The 24,274-nt window shown below is 38.9% G+C and overlaps 2 protein-coding genes across 13 annotated transcripts in view; both read left to right on the top strand.

Annotated features, from left to right (window-relative positions):
• The window catches only part of Atpalpha (sodium/potassium-transporting ATPase subunit alpha), a 50,776-nt gene extending 39,729 nt beyond the window's left edge, over window positions 1–11,047 (top strand). For 5 of the 10 annotated variants that reach the window (XM_076126977.1, XM_076126980.1, XM_076126973.1 and 2 more), the window contains 14 exons: window positions 11–181; window positions 280–501; window positions 587–805; window positions 992–1,172; window positions 1,256–1,513; window positions 1,594–1,943; window positions 2,025–2,276; window positions 2,459–2,670; window positions 3,004–3,187; window positions 3,562–3,777; window positions 5,221–5,315; window positions 8,113–8,287; window positions 8,594–8,826; window positions 8,947–11,047. In XM_076126977.1, coding sequence (XP_075983092.1) covers window positions 11–181; window positions 280–501; window positions 587–805; window positions 992–1,172; window positions 1,256–1,513; window positions 1,594–1,943; window positions 2,025–2,276; window positions 2,459–2,670; window positions 3,004–3,187; window positions 3,562–3,777; window positions 5,221–5,315; window positions 8,113–8,287; window positions 8,594–8,826; window positions 8,947–9,067 — 2,889 coding nt within the window. In that variant the 3' untranslated portion in view covers window positions 9,068–11,047. Of the gene's footprint in view, window positions 1–10; window positions 182–279; window positions 502–586; window positions 806–991; window positions 1,173–1,255; window positions 1,514–1,593; window positions 1,944–2,024; window positions 2,277–2,458; window positions 2,671–3,003; window positions 3,188–3,561; window positions 3,778–4,189; window positions 4,285–5,220; window positions 5,316–6,420; window positions 6,516–8,112; window positions 8,288–8,593; window positions 8,827–8,946 lie in introns of all 10 variants that reach the window. The other 5 variants (XM_076126975.1, XM_076126983.1, XM_076126978.1 and 2 more) reach the window with 2 other exon arrangements.
• A 1,825-nt stretch (window positions 11,048–12,872) lies between these two features.
• Syt14 (Synaptotagmin 14) lies at window positions 12,873–24,039 on the top strand. 3 transcript variants are annotated; one of them, XM_076126832.1, is made up of 12 exons: window positions 12,873–13,098; window positions 13,174–13,356; window positions 13,677–13,697; window positions 13,882–13,973; window positions 14,879–15,082; window positions 16,526–16,684; window positions 16,901–17,009; window positions 17,339–17,508; window positions 17,997–18,212; window positions 19,027–19,191; window positions 19,655–19,819; window positions 20,031–24,039. In XM_076126832.1, exons 1-12 carry the CDS (start codon window positions 13,062–13,064, stop codon window positions 20,061–20,063), a joined length of 1,554 nt encoding a protein of 517 aa, XP_075982947.1. In that variant the 5' UTR covers window positions 12,873–13,061; the 3' UTR covers window positions 20,064–24,039. The 3 variants fall into 3 exon arrangements, with proteins under 3 accessions (XP_075982947.1, XP_075982948.1, XP_075982950.1); XM_076126833.1 differs by lacking the exon at window positions 13,677–13,697; XM_076126835.1 differs by lacking the exons at window positions 12,873–13,098; window positions 13,882–13,973 and having other exon boundaries at window positions 13,202–13,356.
• The last annotated feature ends 235 nt before the right edge of the window (window positions 24,040–24,274 follow it).

Genomic DNA, 24,274 nt, shown 5'->3' with positions numbered 1-24,274 from the left:
TTCTTTCCAGGGCCTTAGTCACGCAAAAGCGAAAGAGAACCTCGAAAGAGACGGTCCAAATGCGCTCACGCCACCAAAACAGACGCCCGAATGGGTGAAGTTTTGTAAAAATCTGTTCGGCGGCTTCGCGTTATTATTGTGGATTGGTGCTATTCTTTGCTTTATTGCCTACGGAATTCAGGTCAGTATAGAATACACGGAGTTGTAAGTTAGAGATAAATAATTTTACTTAATTGTTAAGTGAAACGGTATTGAGACTCTGACTGTATCAATCCCCAGGCGAGTACCGTGGAGGAGCCAGCGGACGACAACCTGTACCTCGGTATTGTGTTGGCGGCTGTCGTCATCGTCACGGGCATCTTCTCATACTACCAGGAAAGCAAGTCATCAAAGATCATGGAATCCTTCAAGAACATGGTACCACAGTTCGCCACCGTCATTCGTGAGGGTGAGAAGTTGACGCTGCGCGCTGAGGACCTGGTACTCGGAGACATTGTTGAGGTAACTATACCACTCATAAAGATCTCAATCAAACATACTTTTCATAGAAAGCTATGAATATTCTAAATGTCATGTAAATGTACAGGTGAAGTTTGGTGACCGTATCCCTGCTGATATCCGTATCATCGAAGCGCGAGGCTTCAAAGTCGACAACTCAAGTTTAACCGGCGAATCTGAGCCACAGTCCCGAGGAGCTGAGTTTACCAATGAGAACCCCCTGGAAACCAAGAACTTGGCATTCTTCTCTACCAACGCGGTTGAAGGAACGGCGAAGGGCATCGTCATCTGCTGCGGCGACAACACCGTACGTATAATGTTCATAAAAATAACATACGCGTGAACGTTTACACTAGCAGAACTAATTCACGGTAAAAATACAAACATGTGAGTCGTTCGAGTTGAAAGTAATAAAGGTTTTGCGCGTAGTTAATGCGATAACAATAGCGACGCTTATCAAGGAGCCAATATTAAAAACTTGTACGTATGACAGGTGATGGGCCGTATTGCTGGCTTGGCTTCGGGCTTGGACACCGGTGAGACGCCTATCGCTAAGGAAATCCACCACTTCATCCACCTGATTACCGGCGTAGCTGTGTTCCTCGGTGTGACTTTCTTCGTGATTGCCTTCATCCTCGGCTACCACTGGCTGGATGCCGTCATCTTCCTTATTGGTAAGTATCGCGAGAGTAAAAAAGACGGATAAATCATAATCACTCGAATGGTATATTTCAATGGGTTCATCTTATTCCTCCAGGTATCATCGTAGCCAACGTACCCGAAGGTCTGCTGGCCACCGTAACCGTGTGCTTGACCCTGACTGCCAAGCGAATGGCTTCCAAGAACTGCCTGGTGAAGAATCTGGAGGCCGTCGAGACCCTCGGATCTACGTCGACCATCTGCTCTGACAAGACTGGCACCCTGACACAGAACAGGATGACTGTCGCTCACATGTGGTTCGACAACCAGATCATTGAGGCTGACACCACTGAGGACCAGTCTGGAGTACAATATGGTAACTATACTTACATCACGAACTTAATTATAATATAAAAGGTTGAAGATGATGTTTAATTTCCTATTATTTGTTCCTAGACCGCACTAGCCCCGGATTCAAGGCTCTGGCTAAGATCGCGACTCTTTGCAACCGCGCCGAGTTCAAGGGAGGCCAGGATGGTGTGCCAATTCTGAAGAAGGAAGTCGCTGGAGACGCGTCTGAGGCTGCTCTGCTCAAATGTATGGAACTGGCTCTTGGTGATGTTCTGTCAATCAGGAAGCGCAATAAGAAGGCTTGTGAGATTCCATTCAACTCGACCAACAAGTACCAGGTGTCTATCCACGAGAGCGATGATCCCAGCGATCCTCGCCATCTGCTTGTGATGAAGGGAGCTCCTGAGAGGATCTTGGAACGTTGCAGCACTATTTTCATTGGTGGCAAGGAGAAGGTAGGAAACCAATCACTTTGGAAACCACTCTGGTTCATATTACTTGATGAGCTGTTATAATAATTGTCATTTCTCTATCAGGTTTTGGATGAGGAAATGAAGGAGGCTTTCAACAACGCTTATTTGGAACTCGGTGGTCTTGGTGAGCGTGTGCTCGGTTTCTGCGACCTTCAGCTGCCCTCTGACAAGTACCCCATTGGCTACAAGTTCAACACTGACGACCCCAACTTCCCATTGGACAACCTCCGCTTCGTCGGCCTGATGAGTATGATTGATCCTCCCCGTGCCGCTGTACCTGACGCCGTCGCTAAGTGCCGATCTGCTGGTATCAAGGTAAGAACCCAAGAACCTTTGAAACCTTTAGTTCATTTCACACAGCATATTTCTTCACTAAATAAGAAAGAATCAAGGCAACAACAATATACGCCCTAAAAATACACCCAGTATGAAACGCCCTTACAAAAAAATCGAATATTTTTATATAGCAACTCGCTCTAATACATGGTGTTCTCCAGGTTATCATGGTGACTGGTGACCACCCCATCACTGCCAAGGCTATCGCTAAGTCGGTAGGCATCATCTCCGAAGGTAATGAGACCGTAGAAGACATTGCTGCTCGCTTGAACATTCCCGTATCTGAAGTGAACCCACGTGAGGCCAAGGCTGCCGTCGTCCACGGAACTGAGCTCAGGGAACTCAACTCTGACCAGCTTGATGAAATTCTGAAGTGAGTATTGTAAACTACACTCTGTACCATACTAAAAATAACAACATTTTAAATTCACCAATCGAATAGGCCACATACTTGCTTTTACATTTTTTGAATATAAACATATACCTCAGAAGTACAAAAGGTAAAAAGAAGAAAAAAAAAACACGGTTAATTCTCGAAATTAAGCGTAAGTTTGAAAACACTTGAAAAAAATAGTCATGATCACTTTGGAAGCAAATTGCGGAAATCACGACGCTCATCAAAAAAAGAGCAGACCGCTATCTAAACAATGATTGCTTATTTTTTTCATTTTCACTACTACTTTACTAAAGTGTATTCTGTTCCCAGGTTCCACACTGAGATCGTGTTCGCCCGTACCTCGCCGCAACAGAAGCTGATCATCGTGGAGGGTTGCCAGCGCCTCGGCGCCATTGTGGCTGTGACCGGCGACGGCGTCAACGACTCACCTGCTCTCAAGAAGGCCGATATCGGTGTCGCTATGGGCATTGCTGGCTCTGATGTGTCTAAGCAAGTAAGTATCGAGACATTTTTGACTTACAGGACAAAAAGAGGGTAGTATAACATTCATAACACATTATTCGACAACTTGAAGTTCATAGCTGAAAAGTTAGTGTCAAAAAAATTGGCTATAGTATGACTAAACAAAGAGTAGATGAGAACAACTTCAGTATGGAGGTTTAAAATAAAATATATGTGTAATATACACATTTAACTGATTATAACTGAACAGAACTTTTAAATATGTAATACACTTCTAAACTTCTCAATCTAGAGATTTGGAAACGTTAGATTACAAAATAGGGTTAGACTGTCGTCTGACAAAATGTCACATACATACAAAATTTGCCTCTAAAAAAATTGCTCTAACACCAACGTACATTATAGGCCGCGGACATGATTCTGTTGGACGATAACTTCGCGTCGATCGTAACTGGTGTAGAGGAGGGACGTCTGATCTTCGACAACTTGAAGAAATCCATCGCGTACACCCTCACCTCCAACATTCCCGAGATCTCGCCCTTCCTTGCCTTCATCCTTTGCGACATTCCACTGCCACTCGGTACTGTAACTATCCTTTGCATCGATCTTGGAACTGACATGGTAAGTTCGACTCTATTTCTATATAATTTAAGTCTATATTATAATGATAGGTCGTACGTTGCAAGAGGCCCGCTTCAGATGTTCAGTAATAAAATTTGGTTTGTATTTTAAATTGTGAATATCAGAAACCGGAGCCGCCTCTTGCAATGTAGTTTTAGGACTACTTTTGTAAAATTCACTTAATGTATTATTACTAGGTTCACGGCTGTTGTTTCGGAAGTGTAAAATGATATAGATCTAAAAGGAAAATTAATACAATCATATAGTTGTATTCTGGTCATATACTGTTCTTATGAAAAAAAAAATGAAACAACAGGCGCGAAATATAACGAGCTAGATATTTTCCTTAAACTTCACAGCGAGACGTTTGGAGCAGCTGTAATATTTGATATTAAACTAGTGTATGACATAGGTACCAGCGATCGCGCTGGCCTACGAAGCGGCGGAAGCAGACATTATGAAACGCCCTCCTAGGAACCCATTTTGCGACAAACTAGTCAATGAGAGGTCTCTATTAAGTGATTACACGCTGTGTTGCCATATAACTCCTAACAGAAGAGCTAATACGTCGCTGTTGTCTCGATATCGTGACGAGTGGCTGTTCTAATGTGTTCCATATTTACGTAATCATAAAGACCAATATTACCTAACAATAATTGACTTGTACATTTCCAAATTTCTTAAAGGTCCTTATTATTACGTAAAATACAATAAGTGTGTTACATTTAATAATAAAAATGTGAGGTCATGCATATTTCTACTAAAGCAGACTAATAGGTTATGTACCCACTAATATTCATGTTATGTTTTGAGCGTAGTGGGAGTCTCTAGGAATGAGGGGATTATATAGTGTACCTGTGTTTTGTTTTTTGTTCTAATCCTAACAATGACTTGATCCTTGTTGATTATATAAATACTAGCCGACGGATAGAGCCTTGACGGAAACCATATGACGTCTGCACAAAGGTTCACATAGTAAATGTTACAGGACAGACACAACACAATGTTACCACAATCATCATCATATCACCGTCATTATCATCCGTTCGACTGGAAACCATCGACCATTGTGAATTTACCAAACATGGCATTATCATCCATACTCCATGACATTGTTGGTTTTATAATTTAAGTTACGAAGAGTCCCGTCTGCCACAATTGAAGTCATCTCATGATCTACATTTTTTGTGTTAATTTTATTTTCTGTGATAGTTATAAGCGCGGAAGTAGTCGCGAGCATGTGCCACACCTTGTCATAGTAGTGTCATACGGGAGATATTGAACATGGTGTACGAGTAGTTAAGTGTGTGTGGCGCATGGTGGCGACTCACCGCTAAGTGTTCGATGTTGTACACACGTGAGTACGATGCACCACGCTTTCGTCCGAGTGCGTGAGTGAGTGCCGCCGCGTGCAGTCCGCTCACATCGCTAGTGTTTGTGTAGGTGCCTGCCATTTCCCTGGCTTACGAGGAGGCCGAATCTGACATTATGAAGCGACAGCCGCGTAACCCTTTCACTGATAAACTCGTTAACGAGAGGTAAAACATCACGAGTGAAGCGACTCGTTCAAAGATATTATTCTATCCGCTACTTGCTTGCTACCACGTGTACGATAGTCTTCAATATTGAGGTTTGGTTGTTGCCTGCAGTGTGACGGTGTCCTGTAGGTACACGATTATAGAACTCTGTGTGTGGATATTGAAGGCGACAATCGCACCGCTCCTAATTTATGCCTTGCGATGTCTTTTTATATTTTTCTCTACTAACGTATCTCCTACTACCTTTATCTCTGTAGCTTGATGTCGATATGGAACAACGTGTCGCGCTCGCGACACTCGCGTCGCGTTGTTTGACGCATTGTTCCATCGTTGAGTTGTGGTTTTATTACTAATTCTTATTGCTATTATATTAATGTGGTCGCCTCCCAAGGTAAGTTCGGTGTCTCCCTGTCTCTGTCATTTGTCTATCGTGCATGAATGAACACATCTTGACCTATTTACAGTTTACAGATTATTTATTTATTTACTGTATACTTATTGTACTTTACTATCTCATTTGTTACCTCTCATGATCTCCATGCACACCATGACACGATATATATCACAGTGAACATGTCATCACGGCCGGGCCGAGCGCCCGGCGCGCGTACGCTTCATCACACCGCATACTCATATGTACGACACAACATCTCTCCGTATCTCTGGCTAGGTACGAGGAACGCTGTACGCAGTACGCAGTACGCTAGACACTCTGTATTATACAACATGATATAAATATATTATCAACATGCTGCTAGGTCTTATATTTGTAACTTCTATCACTAGTGTAGTATTTCAGATTATATTTTATATTATATATCTCCTCAAGGATAGTACTCCAGCTACCATGATTTATTTGAATTTTAATCACGCCAATTTTTTCACTTTTATATTTACTAGCTAATTTATGCGTAATATTTTAAGTACTTATACGATAAATAGTTTTATTGTAATTTTTTAATAATTTCTAATAACGCTAGATGTAGATATAGGTGTGTGGGGGCGTGTACGTATATTTATTATGTATAAGTGCGTGCGTGCGAGCGTCGCGCTCGTCGCGTAGACTTGGTTGGAGTTGTTGTCCTGATTGCTTGTGTTACCGAAGGTGCCTGCTATATCATTGGCGTACGAGGCGCCCGAGTCCGATATCATGAAGCGGCAGCCGCGGAACCCTTACACCGACAACCTCGTGAACAGAAGGTTGGCCCCGCACCAGTGCGGCCGGCGCCCCGCCGCGCCCCTTGCGTGCAGACGCTTACTAGATTCTCATTTGGGTGTTAACGCCATAACTAGCCCACTGTCAAACATTGTACAAACTTGCTACTAATTGGTGAGATTAAAACATTTGAGTGGTGCGGCTACTTGTGATTCAACAGTACCATTTGAAACTGGATGTGGAAGAGTGATTATGACGACCCGAGACCCTCCCTATCCGCTATGCGATTGGCTGTCGATCCGAAATGATTAATTAGAGTAAAGCCCCCCTCCTACTAGGAACATGATAGACGCCACGCTTATAAGTACAAGATACAAAATAAATATACAGATTCTTCCTAGTAATATAATATTTCTATTTTTAAATTAAACCCTATTATCTTGTTTAAATATATTGTATAGATTGTGTAAGAGATTATTCTAGAAGTCTCTAGAACTAGAAGAGCTAGTACTGTCTTTGCCTCTATAATCTTCACTCTTCCATATTTCAATATTAGCGATTCAATAACTAAAGTTAGCGATGCAATGCAGTGTCGAACAGTTGCACGTTTAGTGAACAAATTAGCGATATGTTTAGACTCTGTCATAGAGCGCACTAGTGTTAATGATTGTGTGTCAGTTACGTGTTAGCCATTGTAGAACATAGTGGTGACAGTCATAACCAGTAATGAACCAACGTTTTTGTTGAAGGAATGTCTTAGGCGACATGGAGCATCTATTTATTGTAACTTTTTATTTATTATATTTTCCCTTATAGTTGAACTCTTGATTTCTTAGTTGTATTATTATTATGTAATATATTGTATCTAGATGACGCACGCTCTAGCAAGGTTGTCACCGCCGCGGAAGCTTCCGGCTCACCCACAGAATCACACTATGGATAGGCCTTATTGTTCAGCTCTTTATACTGTTTTACTTTACTTTTTGTTCACTTTAAACGCTTCTTTTTTCTATATTTTGTACTAACTGTGCTGTAACACTCAATATAAAAGACCGCTTATGCTTTCTTCGCCCTAGTTATAAAAACTTGCATGCTCTTGTCCTAATGTGTGACACAACTCTAGATGATAAAGTCTATAGTTGATACTTTGACAAACAAGAAATATTTTGTACACTTCTTGGACACAATCAACCTAACAATGGGAATCGAAATTGTAATGCATGCTGTTATTTTTTGTTTCCAATGTATCAACTGTTTAGTTGATTTTATGATAAATTGGACTTGTAAAATTGGTCTATTGCCATAAATGATAAAATCCTTACTTCTGCAATTTTCATGCCAATGTTGGTTTTTATGCAAAAGTCATTCAAAGTCCTGTTTGTCATAAACCAACATACCGCAGCAGTAGTTGCTAAAACTAACTGCTTCTTTCAATTTTTCCTTTTAACAATTGCAATATTAATTTGGCCCCTTTAACGCAGTAAAGCAAAATTTAATTTTCAATTAAAAAAAGTAAAGGAAAATTTATTTCAAATTGCACAACTCTTTTCAAGTTTAAATCTTCTTCTTAACTAAAAGCTTTGATAAACGATCGTTATTTACAAGTGCAGTATCTAATACGTGTGTGTGGGGTGTATTCAGGCTTATCTCGATGGCGTACGGCCAGATCGGAATGATCCAAGCCGCTGCTGGTTTCTTCGTATACTTCGTTATCATGGCTGAGAACGGCTTCTTGCCGCTCAAACTCTTCGGCATCAGGAAGATGTGGGACTCGAAGGCTATCAATGATCTGACTGACTCCTATGGACAGGAGTGGGTGAGTAACACAACTATTACTATTTAATTTTTATGTTCTTGAAATTAATGGGAATGTTCAGTAGAGATGACGCTAGTGGAGCATAGGTTCATCTCAGTTTAAACGCTAGTAAAATGAGATTGGCATTTTGTTTTCATTAGATGTCTATTCTTACTAATCTTAATGGATACTTGATATATTCTTGGGCAGCGGTTTATCTCTCTTTTACAATAACGACGTACAACTTTGTACAAGTTTGCTAATTTCGATAGGAAATGTTCTTTGATTATCTATAACATTTTAATTATATTTGAACGTATGTTTCAGACCTACCGCGACCGCAAGGCTCTGGAGTTCACCTGCCACACCGCTTTCTTCGTGTCGATCGTCGTAGTACAGTGGGCTGATCTGATCATTTGCAAGACGCGCCGTAACTCCATCATTCACCAGGGCATGCGCAACTGGGCTCTCAACTTCGGCCTCATTTTCGAAACCGCACTCGCCGCATTCCTCTCATACACTCCCGGAATGGACAAGGGCTTGAGGATGTACCCACTCAAGTGAGTATCGGAGACCATCAGTGACACCTAACGGCTGTTACTTTTTGGACAGGTCTTGAAATCATCGCCTAGTATATGTTGTCTGTTGAGCATTTGTGTATGTGTACGTTGTGTGCGCAGGTTCGTGTGGTGGCTGCCCGCCATTCCGTTCATGCTGTCGATCTTCATCTACGACGAGATCCGACGCTTCTACCTGCGCCGCAACCCCGGCGGCTGGCTCGAACAAGAGACTTACTACTAAACCGCACCGACCACTGTCCACACCGTCGTGCATCAGTTAGTTACTGCGTACATAAAGTTCATTTGTGTTCTTATATCAGACTGACAGAGGTTTGCGGTGCCGTTCCGGTATATGTGTAATCGCTGTCGTGTACGCTTCTCACCGCTTGTTACCGCATCGCTCCGCACAGGGGCACCTGTGTATGTACCTGTCGACTGTTATATATTATTATGATGTTCGTTTTATGCGTAACGTGACCGAGAGGATGCGGCTGCGCCGGCGCCGGACGGGACCCCGCCCATCGCCCGCGCACTACTCACACTATCGTTTCTAACGAACTATGTATGTATATATGCACAGTGGAGAATGAAGTTTGATATTTGTGATGATATAAAAAAAAAATATTATACACATATTATTTTAAATCGTGAAACATGTTATTTTTGTATCGAGATCGTTTAAAACGTACCTTGAGTATCTCGACTGTCATGCGACAAACTGATGAATCTTTTCGAATATTTGTTGAATCTCTGTCTGATATTATACAATGCGACGCGACGCGTCCCGGCCCCGCCGCCGCGCCGCGCCGCGTCGTGCCGCCCGAGCCCCGGCGCGGCCCGGCGCCGGGCCGACCGCCGGTCGGTCGCGGCTCGTCGGTCTGGCCGCCGGTCCGGCCGCCAGCCCGGCCCCCGGTCCGGCCGTCGGTCCGGCCCAACACGGCCGGCACGACTCTCGCGCAAGCGGCCGCCGACTCGGACTTCATGTTACAGTAGTACGCCCTCAGTGACATACTGATGACATTATAAGATAGAGTAAAAGTAATACTAATAAATTGTTTTTCACATACTTATGTAATAAGTAATAAATTATCGTTTAGCGGTAGTTCATCGTTCGTGAATCGAGTGGGCAGAAGTATGACGCCCGCCGCGCTCCGTGCTCGGCGGCCAACGAAACGCATTTGTTGTAAAATTAACAGTTAAGAAGCCATTATTATTATTATAATTTAAGTGAATTAGATTTAAGTTGAATTTTTCGAGTGAAAAAAAGTTTAGTTGACGATTCGATCGGGTGCATGGTGTATGAGAGGTCGATGTGGAGTGCCTGAGTTTTAGTGTACTACTGCTTACTGTTAGGTAGGTAGTTGAAATTTTGATGCCGTATTTTCAATTGTAAAAGTAGATAAATAAAGCATACACAGTCGCGAACGCTTAGAGGCGCGGGCCGCGCCGGACACGTTGATCAGCACTGCCGTCGACTTTGTTCGTTACTCGTACTCGTCTGTGCCCGCTGACCCACGCGGCCCACGGAAACACGACGCTTTTCTTTTCTAAAATAATCAGATTATTAGCGAATTTCGTCAAATTTATTAAAATAGGCTGCTCATGGTAATTACGTAAGATTTTATTTCTTAATTAAAAGATAATAACAAAACGTAGGGATGCGTAATTAGAAATTTTTAAAATTATACAGTTATGATAGAGTCATCTTGTTTTAGTCGGCACTTGGCCCTCGCGCCCCGGCCGGGCCCGCGCGCGGCTCCCGACCCTCGGGAGACTCGGGCGCCTCTCGCGCCTCGCGCCTGCGACCCTCGGCCACATGCCACCAGGCGCGAGGACCAAGTGGAACGATTCATTTCAATTTTTCGTAACGAATACATATAACATTATAATAATGGTTACAAAAGTAAAATATAACATTATAGCGACTAATAAAATCTAAATTATATGAAATGTTTATAGATTTAAATGAAGTTCGTTTCTTTAGGGTGACCTTCTGTGCTTGTTTGATGAGAACCATGTACATCTCACTGACAATAGTCGTTGATGATATTATTGTAATGATCTGATCTTTGTAAGCGGTTTGTTTAACGTACACTGTAGAACTAACATTGTTTTGCGTTCGACAGTTCTTTACACCGATTCATTTTATAGTATTACTCTGTTGGCTAGGAGCGCTGTAAAAATGTAAGTGTTAATAAAAAAAACATTTTCAAAATATTAATGTGTTGTTTTATTTGTTTATGAACCGTATTGTATAACACATAAATGACCTCTAATTATAGCGAGTATTGATCGAGAACTGACCAAGTGGCCACACCCTGTAATCAATAACGTAACAACAGCACTAAATAATTCGCATCAATGGCATTCTATTGATCGGCATCCATTCAAGGATGAAACAGAGAGAGTGAAAGAGACAAGTATACATTGATACACACAACACTAACGTTACATTTCTGAGAATAATCATTGGTTTAAAAGCAGTTATTAAATATACATAAGCAAAAGAAAGGATTACACATATACATAAATGAGATATACAAATACAGTCGTATTTTGTAACAAAATACGACTGAAAGAAGATCCATTATACATAGCTACGCAATCTACCTATATTTCAATTTCCTCCGCTACGGATTACCATAATGTACCGTGTGACCTGATTAGTTAATTAGGTTGACGGCCATTTTATCCCCACGTAAAGGTTCAATTTATTAGGGATATATGCTACTGATCTCTTATTAAATAACTATATAGTTGGGACTACCTGTAATGAGGAGATTAGTAACTTAATAGATATTCATCACATCACGCCATTTGAAAACATGTCAGATTTTTCCCCTGAGAAACTCGTCTGTGGAGCCAAATTATTTCGCATAAAGGCCTAGTAATCCTTTGTAATCAAAAACCTTTCAATGGTTGGACCCGATTAAATAAACCAAAAGAAATATGAATATGCTGATCTAAAATTATGTATCTAATATAGAAACTGGCACATAGGCAGGGAATATTTTCTGGTAAAAACGTTAACCATTGGATATTGACATTATGTAAATAATTAATGACAACTTAGGCAATCTAGATAATTGCGTGGAGATGATAAAGCTTAAATTATAACTATAGGACTTTCAGCTAGACAAAGTCTCTTGAATAGTGATGTCCTTAGTGATTAATTTAGTGAAGCGTTACTCGTGGAATGCATAATTTATTATTAAACAAATCCGGTCGGCAGCCGGCTTAAGTACGGTGACGTATAGTACTGCAGTTCCTATAGCTTGGCAAATATCCAATGTCCTAATTGCAACTATGCTCTGCCCAACGACTATATGGAAATTTATTTATATCAACTTTGATTATCAACTCAATAAATATAATAGGGATTTATTAAGGCTACTTTGCTATATCAAGGTTACAAAGCAAGTTAAAAAAAGAGTAGATAATCCAATCATAAGTTTTATTCCTTAAGCCTTATAATGCCATAATAAATAGGTAGATGGTGTAGAAAATGTTTTTCGGAGCTCCTATCAACATTTTTCTATATTACAGCGTCATGGGGGTTTGAGTGGATTATGTATCGTAAATATGTAACTTTTATGGTATTTTTACTACTCCCTAGCGACTAATTCTTCTGGTCGAGTTACTCGTGAATGAAATTGGTCCGTATTCGCGTGGGTGTGAATATACGTATGAATTTCCGTAATGCATATTTATGTTCTTACTCGGCATTGCTAGTCATTTATTCTAATTACGCAGCTACACCCTCTGTGTTGGCACACAACCACTAAATTATTTTTTCGTATTTAAAAGTGGCATAATTTATTCAAGTGTTAGCATGGAAAGGTGCGGTGTGCCTTTCTATTATAATATCTACACGGTTAATCTGTAGGTAGAAGCGTAGGGTCGACGAGGGCACGTGCCGCCCTCGGCCTTGACGACAAGCTCCTGAGAACTATAGCCGCCTATACACAGAGGTATACACCTGTGAGCGAGGTCCTTCGTCCTATAGCCGCGCAGAAGTGTCCACACGCCCCGACGTGCCCCTCCGCCAGCGCGCAGGCGCGACGCTTTGACAGCCCGACCGTGCCAACACGTCCCAATTATTTCCCTCAGTTCGCTTTATTCTCGTTTATTCAAGGAGAATATAAGCGTCGTATGTTCGAGCGAGGATTATCAGCGGCAGGAGCGTGAAGTGTGGGCGCGCAGCGATGCGGCCGGCGGGCTCCCAGTGAGCCAGGATGGTGGCCAACATCGGCGTCATCAACCCGACTAATGGTAAACATGTTTGTCAGAAGGCGGCGGTGGTGGAGCTGAGCTGGTGTGTAAGTGCGGTGTGTGGTGTGTGTGCAGTGGAGGCGAGCGCGTACATCAGCGCGGTAGCGGCGTTCGCGGCGGTGGTGCTGGTGGTGCTGCTGTTCCTGGGGCGGCGCTGGTGCTACTCGGCGGTGTTCGGCCGTAAGTGCTGCGATGACGTGCTCGCCGTGAACCCTCGCGTGCCCGCGCCCTGCCTCACGCTCGACAATGCTCCGTTCGGTGAGTGCACGACCCTTTGTTTTGCTTTTGTGTTAACGAGCTACTGTATGTCTTAATTCATTTCATTAGTATCGTCATAATGATTTTCTTTGTTGCTAACACGATAGTTGTTCTAAATGTCCAAACTTAATATTTATCTCCATAACCGTATCGTATAGTATTATAAAATCCTTCGCCTTTATAAATAAACCTATGCCTATCGATTTTGTGATTAATTATTAACATTTCGATTTCGTTATAGAACGAAGTCATTTGTGGCAGAGTCATTGTGTAGTATAGAGAGAACTAACAGTTTTTTTTGTGTTTAATGTATCGTCAAGGGCGTCGAGCGCGTCACGAAGGTCTCGTATAATATTTATTTATTCACTTGTTATACCTCTAGGTGTTTGTTTACACATAGTTATGTAGAAGACAATTAGGTAAATGCTAGTTAGTGACGAGGTTCATTTAGTCGAGTAGTTTTAGCTCGGGTTAGGGCTATATTGTATATCGATTGACGTTGTCCGTACGTCTGTGTTGTTATAGATGCTTTGTCGAAACCGAACCATTACCCCGAACGAATATACACGTTCGAGGCGTCCGACTCGGATGAAGAGCTGCGATTGCGCATACCACAGGTGAGACGACACTAACGACATTTGACTTAGACCCCTACGTCCCCTACCCGCTGACATGGCTAGCACACGCTTTTACTATGTTATTGTTTGTTATATATCTGTGAGGAGGAGGCACCCGCGCGCATCGTAAAACTACTACTCATTACGTATGAGTCACTACAGTGACACATTTCACCGTTAATAAACACACATATTAGCTCTGGCATTTGGGTCAACACAAATATTTAAACCTAAACGTAACGCGTACCAAAAATAGAAGTAGGGTAATAACGGAGTTACAATCATTTAAATAATTAAACCGTTGAGTGCGTTATATGTTGTTATCTTGTGTGCATCTGCTCCAAATGTGTGGATTCCAGGATTATAAATAAGCTCACTGATTTGGTATTTTAGCTGTAAATGCGCTTGGAACGTTGCATAAACTTTTACCTCCATATTACATTCTCAGTTCCAACTCTGTAATATTTGTATTTAAAACAGTCTCATAAGAACTGCTTTGAGGAAAATACCTGAGACACACGCGCGCCATTGAATTGCAAATTAGATTTATCAGATGATTAGCATCTTTATACGGGCTGTATCTTAGTAAAACATAGTTTATCTAGTACCTAACTGTTTTGTTTTTGAAGCATGCAAATGTAATATAACATTCAAGGTAGACTAAAAACATCATCAAACAATAAAACATATCTGGAGCTAAAAAGTTATACACTTGCTCTGAACTTATCATCAATATACACACCCACTTCAGAATAAAAATATCATACATTTCTGGTGAACAAAGAGACAAACATCCATGAAAAGTACTTTCTCAAACACCTTTTTCAAATCAACATTTCAAAGCACTCACACAAAATCTAAGTATTTTTGCATCATAGAACATTAAAAGAGGAACTTCTCTGCAGGATAAGGAAGAGGTGGAATGCCACTATGAGGAGAAGAATGAGAACGCGTGCTGCTCGAAGCTGGACGTGGAACTGGTAGAGACGGCTCTGCGCGAGACCACGCTGCGGGAGACCAGGATCGATGAGGTGGTGCCCAAGCGGGCCGAGTACATCCACACGCTTGAAGCGCAGAGCAGCGTCGATAGCGATGTCATTGCACATAATGTAAGGAACTTTTATCATTATTTCTTTGGTTAATGTCTTCCCGCAATAGATACATATTTATTTGGGCTCAGTGGCCAGTTGTCTTGAAACTAGCTAAAGGCGTAGAAGCTGTCACATCGCTTTCAAATGGAATGTTATAGAAGTTAGATTACTGGAGAGATTTCCTACCAGTAATGACAGTCAGCAGATCTGATCAGTAGATCAGATATGGGTCTTAAGTGCTTTTTGCAGCACGGAGATCTGTCACCTTAACCTTTCTGCGTAAATTAGAAAAGGTGTTAGATAATTTTCAACAATAAGATTCAACAATAGACGATAATTTACACCCTCATTTTCTAGTATCATAGCTTTAAATTCACATTCCTTTTTTACTTGCAAGATATATCTTAATGTTTCTACACAATTTTAACTACGTCTATTAAAGTACTTTTTGTAACCATTCGACCAACAAGTAGATACCTTTAGAAAACCTCGTCAAAAGTCAAAACCTTGATTATTTATTTAAACCACGCTATGAAGAGCTCGGGGCTAAGCACGACGTACAGCTAGTTACAGAAGTCATTGACATATTCAGTTTTTCAAATCCTTATATTCGTACTGAAATGTTTAAGTAGTTGATTGCAGTTTATTATAGACTCTTCAAATTTCTTCAGGTCAGCATAAACTTAGGTACAATGAAAAAACAAAATGGAAATTGTAGTTAAGAATTGTTTTTAAGTATACAGTTATGTAGTTACGACTTTTGTAGCGTACTTTTAGTAGGTACATGTATATAGCATGTTAGTATGTACATCGATTTGTATCAACGTCATTTGTCTGTGCGTGGGCAGTTCTCATGACTGACGGCTATGGCCATTATTTATTAAATCACTTCGATCATCAGTCCCTTGCGGATAAGTCGTTATGCCAAGTAGAGCATGTTTGACAAATGATTTACTTCAACTGATGTATGTGTTTTGTTAATAGGTAGAATATTAATGATGGAAATAAATTTGAGGACTTTCGTAAAAAGTTAACACTGGCCAATTTGTTTTTTTATGGCACATAAAACATAAAGGCATTTGAAGTTTATCACATGAACAGTTATTTAAATAACTTATGTACAAAATAACAGCTTCTTTATTCTCATACATTTGACCATAACTTTCATAACCACAAACCAAACACTTTGGAAAAGTAAGCCCAATATTTATTAGCAATTTCATTGACGGATTTATTTATGACTCATCCAGCTGTTTTTATTAAAGAGGATCACAAAACTTTATTACTACTACTACTCTATATTTGTAGGTACACTAATAAGTAAGTAGGTATTCAAATAACAATGGAGGCATAAGATACAACATATAAACATAGGACCTTTGTTAGCCAGTTCATCATATCACATATCCGCAGACTATATAATAAGATATAAGACAACTGTTCTTTTTATTATTTCGTCAGGACACATCCCTGCTCTGCGGCGAGAGCAGCAGCTCTCAAGAGCGCGGCTCGGTGGAGCTGACGCTACTGTACGATGCACCAGTACGCAGCATGACAGTGCACATCCTGCAGGCCAGGACCTTGCCTGAAAGGACGCCCGGACAGATGCTACAGAGCCAGGTACTTTAATTTATACATAAGTTTTGCTTTGAAAATATAGAGATTGCATTGAAAAACTTTGATCAAGTCATGCAGCAGTTTATATATTTTAGCAGAATCTCTAAGCTGTAATTTTAGCACCGTCAGTTCACTGGTCTTAGACAAAAATGTCTTTGAAGATTATTCTGTAATTGTGATCAAAGCACTACTGTTTTGCTAATATTTGTTTTTTTCCAGGTCCGAGTTGTCTTGTTACCTTTGAAGAAACAAAAATACAAGTCAAAAATACGGAATGGCGAAAATCCACAGTACATGGAAAGCTTCGTCTTTCATAAGATCAACCCAGGTATTTTCTATTTCGTAAAATATCCAATTAGTAAAATTATTGCCACCTACTAGAATTATCTATCTCATTTGTAGTTAAAAGCTCATAAGACCATTTAATACCTGATTGGCATTTTATATGTCTTATTAGAATTGTATTCTTTCTATTCCTTTGTTATATTCTAACTAAGTTTATCAAGTACTTATTCTTATCTGTTATTATACTTTCACTGTATTAAAATAGTATAATAATGAAGTTCCAGTATATTTATTAAAAACTCAAGAAAAAAGCTTAGTTATAAAACTGGCAGAAATAAGTTTTTATTAATAAAATACACTTTGTAATATCAGAGGACGTGCACGGTCTGGGTCTACGTATACGCATCTACGGGTGCGAGCGTATGCGCCGGCAGCGGCTGCTGGGCGAGGCGGCCGTCAGCTTCGCCACGCTCAACCTCGAGCTGGAGAACAGCTTGTGGCTGCAGCTCATGCCACGACAACATAACCAACCCAACTTACAGGTGACGAACACGTTTAGAAAGACCTTTATTAATATACTGCCCATGTCCAAGTGGGTGTTATAAAAATAATATGTTTTAATTTAGTCGTGAGTCTGGGAACCTAAGAGGTAAAAGGACTCTTGGATCAAATTATGTTAAATTGATTCTGGAATTAATTTTATGTGGCGGGTATTTTTTTATTTGTGACATTGGCTATGTCGGGTGGGCGTTTAGGGAGTCGACAGATGAAATGATACAATAACACATAACTATACTGAGTATTACGTAACATAATATTCATATTCCCATATGAGTGATAGCAAACTGATTTGATTCTGAAACATTTCACTACTCGTAAATACTTAACAACATCTAAATGCAGCCATTAGAACAATAAGAAACAACTACATTCCTATAATTTGGACAGTATCCTAAAATTGGCTGCACGACAAGGGTGGAGATCACCACAATCCAAGCACACTTGCCGTCTCATCTTCCCCTCTTTCTAGCTTCCGAAACTAGAGCTGAACCACTCACACTCCATCACGGGAGTGTTAGCAAGTCCATCATCTATTGGCACCGTGACGACGCCGGGCGGCGCGGGCGGGGAGGCCTGCAGTCTCGCGCGATCTGACTCCGCTTCGTCCTGCTGTAGTGCACGTTCCGCACCAGAACTACTGCTTGGATTGCAGTATAATTCTACCACTGGACATCTTTCTGTTGAGGTTTGTAATAGTTATACTTTTAAGCAAGTTGTTTTGGTCTTATTGATTTGATAAAAACAAGACTTATTTTCGAAGCTGCTGGTATTTGTATGCGCTGCTTTGAATAATTGTGCTTCCTATTAAATTGTGTGAGTTTAAATTGTCTGCTTTTGTACTTCGAAGAAGTGGCTGTAATAATAGTGGAAACAGATTTATTAGAGATATATAGATTAGAGGTATATTGCATTCCAAATCCGCACCACTACTGTGTAATGAAAAGAAATTCTGCCTGAATCCGCTACTGATTACAGCAATTTCCAAAGTTCTATTTAGAAAGATAAGAACACATTTGCGAAGATTAATGTCTTACTTCGTGAAACGTCGGTATATTTGTGTGCTATTCACGGCTCTGATTACTACTGGAACTAAAGCATTAGTTTACATGCAGTCCGAGTAGTAGCCAAAGTTGTTAATGGTAATATCAACGAGCGAAGATGACCACTGGGTAAGTGAACAGAAAAGAAAAACTAATGTTGTTTATTTGGATGATGGTGATTATTAAAATTCCATTTACATTTACAAATTTGTATTATAGCAGTTAGATCCTCTAGTATCCATTCACGTTTTAACGTGAAAGCAATAAAACATCAGCAACTTTACTACATCTACAGATTTTCTTTAAAAACTCTTTGATAGGCTTTCTTGGCCAGCGTAAGCAAAGTCTAATCTTAGTGATTTTGGAAGATGATTTATCTCATCCCTGAGCCCTAGAATAGGACTGTACTGGAGTTAACTCAATTATTCATGGCTTTTTAATTAAACGTTTTTATTTAAGGTAATAAAAGGCACGCACTTCCGCAAGCTGTCGCCGAACAAGGCGCCGGACACTTACGTAAAGCTATGCCTCATGAGCTCGCTGGGCATGGAGCTCGGACGATGCAAGTCCACCACGCGCCGCGCGCAGTCCAACCCGCTGTACAAAGAGCTCTTCATATTTCAGGTAACAAATTTTAAATTTAGCAGTGAGTATTAGTTCCACGCATCCGCCTACCCTCGCAAGTAGTCAAGGATTCAAACCCAAGGCAACGCACAAATGATTTATATTAAAAATAATTATCATTTGTAAGGTCAATTTGGGTTACTTTGAATCATTTGGGTAACATTGAACATGGAAACTGTACTCACGATAAAGGAGAACGTCGTGATGAAATCTTACTAAATTAACATTCAATCACAAAATTATTTAGAGTTCTTATAAGAATGCAAAGCTCACAAGAAGCCTAGTAGAATAGAAGCGTACACTAGAAGCTAGTTCCTCCTTTATTTAAGGAGAAGACCCTTTCCCAGCACTGCTGCACTGGAACGTTAATGATTTCAAGTAAGTTCGGTAAAGTATTACTAAGTTGTTTAGATTACATTATGTTAATAAATATTGGCTCAATTCGTTTATCTGTATATTGCAGGTAGCTCTGTTCCAACTAAGCGAGGTGACCCTGATGGTGTCGGTGTGGTGGAAGCGCAGTGTCAAGAAGAACGAGATGGTCGGATGGTTCGCGCTCGGCAACGCGCCCTCCGGCCGGGAGGAGGCCCGACACTGGCAGGAGCTCTACGAGAGACAGGGAGAACAGGTACAATACTACCTTCGTTTTTAATTTCATTCTAAAAGACCGAAGAAATTGGGATAGTAATTTAAGACATGGTAAGCTATGTAGGCCAGATCACTTTGAGATTCCAACGATTCCAATCCGGTAGAAGTTTTAAATAATTTCAAGTAACACGTCATGACAATCGGCATACCATTAATTTGCTAATAGTTCTTAATTTCATTTTATTACGCAGGTCCAGCGCTGGCACGTGTTACTGGACTCCTGACGAACGGACACGTAGCGCGAGGCCGTCGCGCTGGTCTGAATGTTGTCGCCCCTCCCCCGGGCCCGGCTCGTCGCCGCGACGTGACGTGACCGCGCCGGTCGGCCCGGCCGCACTGTCCCAGTGCTTTTGCGCCCCGCGCCCGCCGTCGCCGCCGGCCGTCTGTGTCATGTCCCACACTGTCCACGTGTGTGAAGTACCGACGCGTGTTGCTTTCGTTGTTCTCGCACGTTTTGCTTTGCCCGTCGAGCACTCGTGTGCACGTACTCGTTACGTATACTTGTATCACCCGTTTGTTGCACCGACTGCGCACGTTTTATGGTTCCGTGTGAAGTATTCGTCAGTGACGAAGCATTGTAATCTCTCCATTATTATATTACGGTACGCTTTTGTATGTTGGACGGGAATTGTAACGTTTGGATATGGTCATTTTGTAAAGGGAACTTCTTCCTGCTGAGGCTTGTTTTTGGGAGTATTTTAGAACTTAATTTCTCATATTTTAAAAGTTTGAACGTTGACGTTTTGTAGTATTTATAATGATGATGAAGACTTGGAGCGCACAATACTTGTGAGATAGAATAATGAATCTAGAATGGATATTTATTGAATATTGATATACTATATACCTTGGAAGTATAGACATTTATTCTAGTATGTCTTGAATATACTCTTCATATATAAATTTGTAAGGGAAACGACAATTTTGTAACGGAACTCGAATAAACCGATTTTTATCCAATTCAGTAATTCCGATAATTAGTATTAATCATTACTAAATAGGACTTAATCACGAATCTCAGACATTTAATGTATAACTTCGGCGTCTTTTATTAATTACGAATCGTAATTATTTCTACAATTTTTATTACTACATAAATAATAACAGATAATATAATATTATTATATGTCAAATAATCAATAAGATTCACAAAACAATTATCAACCATATACTCATACAAATACCAAAATAATGGAAATATTTGTATTAATTTACTGTCGTAGAATAATATTTGTTAGACAAAATAAATGTCAAATTAAAAATACGCACGAACTATATTATATAAAACTTCATAATGTTATAAAATAATAAGTTTCAAACGTTTATAATACGATTATATTATAATTATATCTGCTTTCATGGAATATATATATTTCATTATCTTTTGAGGAAGCATGCATGTGAAATTCTGTATTATTATTGTATAATATTTGATATAATAGTGTTAAAACATAGTTGTAGGCAAATAGACGAAAGATTTGCTTATGAGCGGAACAATTATAGGTATATTTATATAATAATTAACACCAACATTTTGGTAATATAGATTGGTTAGACAAATAGAGATTTTATACAAGTGTAATGCTAAAAAGTATTGAATTTGATTAGTTTGAATAAAAAGTAGATGCATGTTATACATGACTATATAGTTATAGTATTGTAACTATAGTATTATAGTTAGAATGTTTCACTATTTGCCTGCAACTGTTATTTGCAGATATGAGGCCATTGCACACCTTACCAACTTCGACTGCTTAAAATATACTAAAAATATTAATAATATACACAGTATTTCGATATTTGTAACATATATTATGCCCCAAGTGATGTATACTATCAATTTAATCAAAAAATCTATAATTTTATATATTTCGAACTGTGTCTATCTAAAGTTCATATTCAATTTCAACTTTGAATTTAATTAGTGTTACCACCATACATTATCGAGTAGCTTTCGAGAAATTTTTACATGGAAAATTAAACAGCGCCTCTGGCGTATTTTACAAGAACTAATTTCTGTCAAGTAGTTATATTAAATCTCATACAGTTGTTAAGGTGTATGACGGTCAGTGCCATACGAAAGATTAAATTATAATGTTAAAATATAAATATTATGTGATGAATGTTACTATATAAAATATATATGTATTGCCTTGTATACAGATAAGCATTTTTCATGATTCATATAAAATTATTTAACGCAATTTTAAATACTCAAAGCTTTTGAATTCAATAAAATGGATTATCATTATTACATAACCTTCGATTTTAGATGTACTCTTCTCTACAACTTATAAAAAAAGTCTTGTCATAGACAATTGCATAGCAAGTAAGAAGGTGATAAGCATTCAACTAATATTCCATAGAGCGTAGATCGTACGCAAATTAGTACATTTTTCTACATTTGTATCCCTCGCATAAAACATTGCTCATTGATAAATAAATAAATAAAAAAACAAAAAAATAATATTATGTATTGCAACACTCAGTAGAGAGCTAGAATAGCTATATTTATTAAAAGATATGTTATTATGATACAGAAATATATAGAAAATACAAGATTATATATTATAGTAACTATATATTTTGTTTGTCTATAATACTCTTACGAATAACGAAACTTGAGTTGCTCAGTACTGTGGCTCAAATCCTTTAAATGATTTAAACTTCATCTTTATAATAAGACGACCAATCTTGTAGAATTTCGTTTCATATTTTACAATATTTAATACCTTGAATGGAAATAGCTAGAAACTTTGACGCTACATTTCTTTTTACAACTTATTATTATACAATCTGATAGAAATATATTTTATTTAATTGCATAAATAGTCCCCTATAATTATTATATATTTACAATTTTAGTAGCATAATATTAATCCGGGTTATATCTTAGTAACCATTAGTTTTATATTTCATATTAAGTTAAGTAACAATTTCTCTGAATCAATAGTTTTCTTAAAGCATGCTGCAACTTTTTTAATCTGAAATTTATCTCTGATTTTACGACAAACACATATATTTACATAAATTAGTGAAATAATTGCCTCAATACATACCTACATTAGTATTACCATATACTCGCAACATAATACATAGAGATACATGAAAGCCAAACTAGTACCTGCTATGATATATAAAATATAAGTATTGTTAAACAAGATATGCATTGATATATTATACGATATTTATTCATACTTATTTGGATATTAATGTGATAAGCACTTTGTATTTATTATGGATATGTGTGCGTTACGGCGATCCATTGACAAGTCGTTTTTGTATTATTATTTAAGATAGAATTGAATTCTTTTTGGCACATACTTTGATTGTTGTTTAGTGACCTAAAAGAGGACATTTATAAAGCATAGTATAGTCACTGATTACTCAAGCGATTAGAATATGATTGATGAAAGGTTTTTATTCTTTAGGTTTCGTAAAACTGTAATGAAACTGTATTTATCTCTATCTATCAAAACTTCAATTAGGTAGAAAATATTATCTGTCCCATTTTTTAATCTAAATGTAGTTCTATCTTAGATAATTTATTTAGTAGTCTAGCTTTCGTGCGTCCATTGGCCATAGCCAACTTTAACTGGCAAGACAATTTAAAAAAAATACTTGTCAATGGATCTTAAGAGATGGCTAATGTAAGGTTTCGTGAAGTCTGCGTGCACTATTTCGTTCGGTGTGTCGATATTATCGTTGTTGCAAGTTGTAGGCACGGCAAGGAGCAGTCTTTGTGAAAGGTTTGATTATTTTAAAATATATTTATAAATGTCGCACACCACACTAAGTGGAATTAATACGTTTTATCTTAAAACTTCTTTTTAAAATATCTTGTAATACTCGTTTGGAGTTACAGATTTTGAGAGTTATTATCGATATTATTGTTAGTGTAATCGTCATCGAGATATATATGAAAATGTTCGAAATGTGTTTAAAATATTTAAATTGTTCAACGTGAATAAAACGTTGTTAATATTTAATGCCTTAGATGTTTATCATGTTTCATTTGTCGATGTTTAGTAGCCGTTGATTGAGTTGAAGCGATTATACGACTGACGATGTGCACTATGTATTTATGAAATATAATATTGTTTATATGTCAACCATGTGGAACCTTTGAACATTGTTAACTATTACGAAAATATGTAATGAGAATTTCTCAATAAAGTCACTTTATACATTTTTCCTAAATACCTCTTTTATTTGTCATTTTATCTTGACCTACCTACACCTATTTAAATATTGGACATAATGACTACATACCTTGAACTACAATAAATTGTAAAACAGGATTAATACTTTTCCTGGTAAATCATGCGAAGTGAGACACTAGAAATACGTAGTTTGAAAAATTGCTTTAACCTAATATTAATAACCAAAAGGACTCTGTTAGAATTCGTTACTGGTGGTACAGTGTATACCTAGC

The sequence above is a fragment of the Anticarsia gemmatalis genome, chromosome 19, assembly GCF_050436995.1.
Source record: "Anticarsia gemmatalis isolate Benzon Research Colony breed Stoneville strain chromosome 19, ilAntGemm2 primary, whole genome shotgun sequence".
In the NCBI taxonomy this organism is placed as follows: domain Eukaryota; kingdom Metazoa; phylum Arthropoda; class Insecta; order Lepidoptera; family Erebidae; genus Anticarsia; species Anticarsia gemmatalis.
Note: the sequence above shows the minus strand (reverse complement) of the source record. Positions and strands in the feature narration are given on the sequence as shown.